This window comes from Python bivittatus, unplaced genomic scaffold (assembly GCF_059951505.1).
Source record: "Python bivittatus isolate LINGU-HERP-01145 unplaced genomic scaffold, Pbiv_v1 ctg000330_np1212, whole genome shotgun sequence".
Lineage (NCBI taxonomy): Eukaryota > Metazoa > Chordata > Lepidosauria > Squamata > Pythonidae > Python > Python bivittatus.
The window spans coordinates 43,727,390-43,736,104 of record NW_028277058.1 but is presented as its reverse complement, the minus strand read 5'-3'; the positions used below and the strand labels follow the sequence as shown (position 1 = coordinate 43,736,104).

At 37.9% G+C, this 8,715-nt stretch overlaps 1 protein-coding gene across 1 annotated transcript; it reads left to right on the top strand.

Moving 5' to 3' along the window:
- The first annotated feature begins 571 nt into the window (after positions 1-571).
- SPIC (Spi-C transcription factor) lies at positions 572-7,160 on the top strand. The gene is made up of 5 exons (XM_088141516.1): positions 572-583; positions 2,021-2,114; positions 3,625-3,734; positions 4,755-4,860; positions 6,536-7,160. The coding sequence occupies exons 1-5, from the start codon at positions 572-574 to the stop codon at positions 6,931-6,933; spliced, it is 720 nt and encodes a 239-aa protein (XP_087997642.1). The 3' UTR covers positions 6,934-7,160.
- The last annotated feature ends 1,555 nt before the right edge of the window (positions 7,161-8,715 follow it).

The window sequence follows — 8,715 nt, the reverse complement described above, 5'->3', positions numbered from 1 at the left end:
GTATATCATTCCAGAATTTCTTGGATATGATTCTGTACACCACAGTATATGCTCCTTTTTATACTGGTTTGCCTTTTTAAATATGTGGTTTAAAACTCAGAAAACTGCAGTTTTTAGGTATTTTTCAGTAAAATTTCAAATGATTTAACCGGTACTAAAGCCTTCTTTATTTAGAAGTATTGCATTATTTCTTTATCTTCTCAAAGGACAAACCCGAAATATTCTAGCATCAATTGAAAGGTTGGTGGAATAAAATAACATGGTGCTAAAATGATGCAAAGTGAAAAGGCAGTCTGTTTTTTTAAATCAGATTTTAAATATTTAATTTTAATTGTGCAAAGATTTTAGTTTTATTTCAAATATAAAGGTTAAAGCATTATAGTGGGTATGTTTGCCTATAGACACATATGCAAGTACTAAAAAATGTTATGAAGTAGATGAGTAACTAACAGGTTATGCATTTACTAATATCAATCCTATCTGAACCTTGGGTTTTGACTCTGCTACTTTGGCTAATTTGAACCACCAGCTGGTTCAAATTAGTAGAAGTAATTTACCTATGTTGCCAAAAATGCCTCAGGAGGTACACTGATGGCTACAGACAGAGAGACAGACAGACAGAATTTTTAATGAGTGCCCCTAATATTAGGAGTGCAGTCTAAGTTCACAATGTGTCACTCCATCACATCTGGATTATGGAGCACAGGTCAAATTAAGAATTGCTTTCATCAGTTATACTGTTTGGGTCTCACACAGGCTTGAAGACCTGATCTGGGATTTTAAAATGGTAAGTACAAGCTCTTAATTTCCTTGTTTGAGGACAGCTACCTGTTTGTATCAAAGAATTGTTTATAAAGGAGTATAGGTTAGGACCAGAGCAACCAGGTTTAGATCTACCCTCACCCATGGAGTCGCAGTGGGTGACCTGGGCCAGTCACTTACTATTTCCTAGCCCAAACAGGGTTGTTACTATCAGAAAATGGGAGGAGAGAATGCTACATTTGTCATCTCAAGGTCCTAAGAAAAAGGAGAAATATAAATCCAACAGTAGCTAATAAATAAGTAACGTTTGCCTAACTGGTATGCCTACCAAGTTGATTTTCTGACTGGACTAATACTAAATAGGCAACAAAGCATGTTATAAAATGAATGAAGAATAATGAGGATATATTGTAATTATAAAAGATATTCTGTAGTTAAATGGCTAGTCAAATCCATGATAGTTTTCAGCTTTTCAAATATTAGTCTTCATTTTTTGTAGCCAGCGTAAATGAAATCCAATCTGGGACTTCATGTATTCTCACTGGTGGGAACACACACACTTTGTGTCTTTATGAGCTATGTGAAAGTAATGCTGAATCCTGCTTCTCTTAGTAACAAGGACAGTTTCACACAGCACCCCTCACCATGATAGTCTGGGTTAGAGAAATCAGGGCTAGTGTTAATGAGCCTGGAGCCAAATATTCCTGCCAGCTGTTCACTGGACATATATGAGAATGAGCTCTGTGTATCTACTGATTATGCACCAAGAGATAGTTCCAAAAGGACATTCACTCACCGTCTGCAAACACAAAGCCCCTTCTTACACACTTACTAATGGGTAGACAGGGAATAGTTGTTTCAACCTCCTTATCATCAGGGCAGAGAGATAAGATTGCAGAGTGATGGTTCCCAGAAGGTTGGTCATATGGTTCTAGTGGTCACATGGTTCATATTTCTTTTCAGCTTGACAATTTGGGACTGCAACTCCCAGAATTCCTTCATTCACTCACCTGGAGGGGATCCAGCTGTGAAAGGTTGTCCTAGTCAAAGAATCAAACTAGCTGAAACAGCATTGCTAATTTACAGCATATCGTGTACATTACATTACTCTTCTAACTGGATCATGACTCAGGGAAGAGCAAGGGGTTAAATCTTCCTTTTATAAAGGCTCAGATATGCAGGTGTGTGCTCTATTTAATTTTCCTGGCTCTTGCTTCCTTTCCACTGCCCAGAACCAAACCAATGTTTCTTGTTGTAGAGTTTTACAGGCCAAGACTTGTTTGGACAAGCTCTTGAAGATGCCTTGGAGGTGTTACAGCAACATTCTGATGGTACCAATAATTATAGGCCAGGTAAAAACAAAACAACAAGGTCCATTCACTGTTTTATTTTATTGAGTTTCTACATTTCTGAATGAGTGTATACAGATATTTGTAGAAGTTTGTGCAAATAGAGTACTGGTTATTGTTTTAAAGGTCTGATACATTCAACATAAAAATATTTAATAAATTACATTAAGAGCAAAACAGTACATTATCTCAGGATACAGGGAGCTATTATGCAGTGAATCCTTTTTTAATCAATTATTTGTTGTGTTTTTACTGTACCTTTCCTCCAAAATCCTCAGTCTATGGTATGCTTAACTGCCCTGCTATAACCATTACCTCATACTAACCTCCAGTTATAGCAAACTGACATAATCAGCTCTAGATTATCAAAAAAAAGGGGGGGGGGTAATGCATGCACATTTACACATATACACATATAAGGTAAAAGTTTCCTTATGATAGGCAGACATTCTCCAGGGTGATATGAAAAGTTGCTAGAGCTGAATGTTAGTCCTTCTATTATCCACTACTTGAAGATTTGGGACATTTACTCCATACATCAGAAGTGTCCCACCATGGGAGGAGCTACAGAAAGGAAAAGATGCTTCTCTGTTATGGCCCCCTCATGGTAGAACAGTTTACCACCAGAGATCAGGCTCAATGTTAACCTTTCACAAGCAGCTTCAAGCAAAACTCTGATTACGAAGATGGGTGCTTTATTGGAAGACCTGGCCAAGCTGAGGACAGATTATCCTGGACAAGGTCTATCTGTGTGGTCAGTCAGAGTCAACACTGACTTGATGGCATATATGTTGTAAACTGCCAAATCTCACATGATTGTGATGGTTTAAACATCTAATAAATAAACAGACTCAAGAGACCTAGCAGGCTTTGCTTGGCAATGCCTAGGGCTATGTTCTAAAAGCACATGGGATCTGGACCCATATGCTAGGAGTTCAGGAAAGGGTGTAATAGGTGCATTAGGCTTCAGTTTATATAAGGTGCCATTTTGCCCATAATCCCCCTCCCAAATTCCAAAAAAATGACAAAAAGTCCTTTTTTTTTTTTTTTTTTTTTACCTCAACCACTATGAGGGGGCTCAGGACTGCAGAACAGATGCTGGCAGACCATACTTTTTGCAACCTTGCCCACATGAATGTAACCATGCAGAAGAACAGATGGGGACTATCACATACCAGCCTACCCAAACATCCTAGTTTATTCTGCTTCTGTGCAAATTAGGCTTTTAACTCATAGCTAGATCCTGGCTTGCAGTTAATCATGTGTTGGACAAGGAACTTCTGTTTGGCCCTCAGATTTGATTATTATTTAAATGAGTAAATCTTACATTTTCCATAGACATAAAATGTTTCTCACAGTTTTAGTCATGTGACTGAAGAAAAACTGTAACTGGCTTAAAACAGGAATCCAGTCTTCGGTCTGATTTTCTTTTGGTAGCTATATTCCCATTATCCTGTTTTCATTTCCTTCATTTTTCCTTCTCACATATTTTAGTCCATTTTTCCCCCCTTAGGAGACCATAAAAACTATCTGACTTGCCATCACAATGTTTTCCAAACAAATATGAATAACTTGCTTGAGTCTTCCACTGAAGAAACAATGTATAACTGGAATAATACAACAGTAAGTGAAAGATTAAAGTGTACTGGGGAGGAATTTTAATTTAATTAATTTAATTAAATTTAATCTCTGCTTTGTGCTGCTTTTTCTTCTTAAGTAGAGCTTAAGTTTAAAGAATATTGCAACTCTGTGTGGTATTAAGAAATTTATGGGAGGCTTTATCATTAGTGATCACAAGAGGAGAATTACCAAGAGTGTAACCTTGTGCATTCTATTTTGATAATGAAACATATTGTACTCTGTAGAAGTTATTTCTCTGTTAGTATACCTAGAGTGATGCACAGTTAAAAGTTCAGTACAGTGCTAATTAAGAGACTATAAAGGCTCTTATTTTAAGAAGTAATATTAATTTATTGCTTAAAATGGGGATTCAAATTTATCCTTGAATGCCTGAAGGTGAATTTCACCTAGATATCAGTTAAAGGGCATTTCACCATATTGTGCTTACAAGATCACTCATGAAACCTGAATATTACTGATCCTGGGATAGAGCCGTGAAAGTAGGGGAAACAAGTTCTAGTCCTTATTTTCACCCAACATGTATCTTGCAAACAGCTGAACCCTATTAAATTGTGGTTTAAAATAAATATTGGGAAGACTTGAAGGGAATAAGAGAGTAGCCATAATTCCCAGGCAACCTGGCCATATATATTTCCAGTCTAATGCATCTGGAGATCACCTGTTTGGGGGATTCTGGTTCCTATATTCTTTGTTAGTAACCTGTCTGTTTCTTCCCATTTGTTCCTCAACCTTCACTTATGTTGTTCTATGCATGATGTAGAACATTCTACCCAAGGTCCCCTCCTGTTACCCTTCTCCCAAATGACATGAAATAGGTAATTATTAACCATGGGCATCCACAGGGAAGAACAAGTGATGTCACTTTGTATGATGATTTCAAGATGCATTAGGCATCATTGTGGCTTCTACTGGGTGCCTGTGTCAACCATATTTCTTCCTAGATGGCTGGTTAATTGCTGAAATGTTCTGTTTCTTCCCATGGTGATTACCTGCTTCTGCAAGAATGTCACAGACTTGTATTCGGATGGAGCTAGCTATTATACCCTGCAGACCATTCCAGAAAACCAGAAGATGTATACAGCAGCTCTCCAGCCAAAAAGCAACAGAGGTTTGCAAAAATCTTGATTTCCACATGTACATAGTTTTGATTTTGAGTTTATTCTTGTGAAAATTTTGGAATGCACACTTTGTTTTGTACTGAATTCGGCGGCATCAAGAACATGTATTAATGTTGAGTATTTAGATCTCTAATTTATACTGTTACATGTCTGCATGCCTTGTCTGAGAAATAAGTGTCAGGAATATGAATAATTATGTAGAATTCTGTTTCCTTAGAGGATCACTAGAGATAATAGTTTTTCACTATTCATGCATATATATGCGTATATACATATCACTCTAAATCATGGCTGGTTGTTAAAGCCACCAGTGGCTAGGCTGGGACATCATATTTACTAAGTCATAAACCAAGGCTTATTAACTGCAATAGTGGGTTCACCCAACACCTACACCAAAAGGAAGAAACAACATTAAATCTTGTTAGGAGAGAGGCAGAGATACAGAACTCTATTCCAATGTCCCAGCTTCCTTCCTTCCTTCCTTCCTTCCTGTAAGTGAGGGCACTGATCAATTCCACCTTTTCCTCTGTCCTCCCACCCACTATGTGTTCTATAGCATAGAAGGCACCAGAACTCAGGACTTGACACCTACCACTCCTTAGATCAACCAGTCAGTTAAAAGTGGCTGAAGAAGCAAGGTTCCAGTCTCTGTCCCAGTCACAAGGCAAATGACATTCAGGCACAGGTGCAGCAACCAGAAGGAAGGAGATGCCCCACAGTAGACCTAATGGACTAATTGCAGCAAAGCAGGTCACAAATCCCAACCATGTCACCTCAACTGTTCTCCATACAACCTAGAATTCCTCATAGGTTTTCTTCCCTTTTCCCAAATTAATGGCACTGTCCAGCAGGCTGACACTGAGATCATATGAGATCATATCTTCTGCAAAAGATAAGTCTGGGAAATGGGTTAAGAAACTGGATGAACCCCTAAGTCTACTGAGTTACATTAGATCAGTCTTTCCCAACCCAGTTTTGCAAATGCTTTGGGTTTGCTGCTCCCGGAATATCCAGCAGTGGGAACTCTAGGAAATCTGTATTAACGTGTTTAGAGATTTCCAGTTTATATCAGTGGACAATTGTATCAGATTTACAATTATTTTGGGAACTTTGGAACTGAGAGGGAAACTTGAGATTCCTAACAGTCCAAAATGCTTCCAATCATCAGTTCAAAACTAGAATGTATCTCTAATGAAAACACACATTTGGGGACCCACTTTTTATTTTCAGGATATGTTGTGCCGTAACAGTCCTGCAGCCCACCTTGTCAATTGGCTTACACCTTGCATTAAACCATGAATTGTTTTAGTTACTGTTTGTTGAGCAAGCTATAATGGTGTTGTGTGTATATAATTCTAAGTCATGGTTTAACAGAACACAGTGACTAAAGTTACATGTCTTACTAGATCAAAACCAAATAAAGCACATTAAGGCTTAGCATCATATGTGAACCCAGCTGTGGCATAGTAGATCTGTCATAGAAGACCAACAAACTAGATAATGGCTTATTATGCATATAATCTAACTTCAGTCAATTGCTGAACTTAATCTCAATTTTCATATCAAATCAAGCTAAGGTTTCATTTTAATTCATTTTGAAATTCCAAAATAGATTCCATCATACACCCATTCCATTTATGGTCTTGTCCTTTTACTTCCGGATAGGTCGGAAAAGACTGCGACTGTTTGAATATATTCTTGAGTCTCTTCATAATCCAGATATGGCAAACTGTATCCAGTGGATAGATAAAGCCAATGGTGTCTTCCAATTTATTTCCAAAAACAAGGAGAAATTGGCAGAACAGTGGGGGGATCGCAAGGGCAACCGAAAAGTCATGACTTACCAAAAAATGGCAAGAGCACTGAGGAATTATGGGAAAACAGGAGAAATAATTAAAATTAGAAGAAAGCTGACCTATCAGTTTGGTGCTAAGGTTATGCGAAAGCTTTCTCTAGCCTGCTTTTCGGGAAAAGATGGAAATATTGATGATCAATTTGCTAAAGCTGAGCAGGAATGCCTGTATGCAGCTGACTGGCTTACTTATCAATATTGCATAAACTGAAAAGGCTGCAAACTACAACAGGACAGCAGCCTTACAAGTTCATTCTACTATGAACCTTAGCAGAAGAAACTTTTCTTCATGATGCATCCCCACACAGACTTACGTGGAATGATTAACTCGCCAGAAACATAAGCCAGCTGCATGTAACCTTTTTTTAGGCTAATTCTGGAGTGGTCTACAAAAAGATTTTTCTGGGAGTAAGCTCTATTGAACCTCTGATCCTCAACCCTGGCAACTTTAAGACTGTGGACTCCAACTCCCAGAATTCCTGAGTCAACAAGGCTGGCTGGGGAATTCTGGGAGTTGAAGTCCACATGTCTTAAAGTTGCCATGGTTGAGAAACAGTGGAATAGACACCTAGAGAATTGCACTACCTAGCTGGAATCTCATGCTTAATTGCATCAAATCTTATTGAATGAAAGGGGTTGCTTCTGGGTAGTCATACATAGGATGAGATTTCATCCCCTCAAAAAAAAAAAAAACCCAAAACACCACCACCACAACAAAAACCATCATGATGTTAACATAACTGGTTTAGAAAGAAATCTCATTTATTGCAGTGAATTTTTTCTATCTTATAATTGTTTATTTAGAAGAAAACTTACTGAACTTAGTCCTGCCTGGCCGCTTTTAGTATTGCAGTCTTAATAAGGGTTAGTGGTATAATATAAATAAATGTAATATAAATGTGTAATAAAACTCACGCACATGTTAAGCTTTCTGAATTTTGTTATGCCTAAAAGTTAAGCTTTCTGAATTTTGTTATGCCTAAAATGTATTAAGAATGACTAGCTTCTGTCTCCTCAATGACTTTACAACTTCATTTAAATCTTAAATGCTGTACTACATTTAACTGCAATTTTGTCTACGTTTGTTCCAGTTATTTTAGCTGTCCATTGAAGAAATCTACACATACACATTATATGGGACTTTTTTTGTGTACTATTTACCAAGATTCAATAACTTTAAACAATTTTGCATAAACACCATTGAATGGTAGCTCAAAACCCTCAGAATCTGTCTATGCTGATTATGAAATAATACTATTAATGGTATAATGGAAAATTGAGGGGAGAAATAAAAGGACTCTCAGAGCCAAAAGAAAGAGCACAAAAATAATTATAAAAACAATATACAATATACAGCAGCAATATATGAATATATACTCCTATAAGGAAAATGCATCAGTGACAATAAATCTCTAAGACCACCATACCCTGCAATAAACCATTTAGCATTTTCAAATATGCTTACAGATTTATTCATTAGGGTTATAACCCACTCCCAGAAAAACTAACCCGTGGCAGTTAACAAACACATTTTTTAAAAAATTGCCCACACCTTAAAAAAAAAACTGGTGGTGCAAGGTGGGATTACTAGATCTAGGCTGCAAAAATCAGACAGCCAGTAGATGGCCAGAAAGAAATAGAGTTTTCTGTATCTCTCTGCTGCCATGTCTAGTGGTCATCCAGATCTTTGCAGCCCAGCCCAGCCCACTGTTGGGCCCCAATGGGAGTCATAGCAGGAGAGTGGAGTGCTAGGGAGGGAGGACGGTGGAGCTTCTTCTTACCACCACTTCTCTGGTACCATTCTCTGCTCAGGTGTTGCCTCAGCAGTAGTAACATGTACTGGAAGAAGAATCTTCAGAGGCTTTGTGGCTTCCTTGATGATAACCACTGGCTCCTCTTATGCTCTTCTACCTCTCCTCCTTGTGAAGGAATGAGAGGCAAGAGAAGAAGCATGCCGTCTGCACCCGGGCTGCAAAAATCCAGAGAACCACCA

Bases quoted from the DNA above. Each gene is read 5' to 3' on its own strand.
- SPIC (XM_088141516.1), top strand. The intron at 2,115-3,624 runs GTAAAAACAAAA...TTCCCCCCTTAG, and splicing joins TACCAATAATTATAGGCCAG to GAGACCATAAAAACTATCTG. The intron at 3,735-4,754 runs GTAAGTGAAAGA...TGCTTCTGCAAG, and splicing joins ATAACTGGAATAATACAACA to AATGTCACAGACTTGTATTC.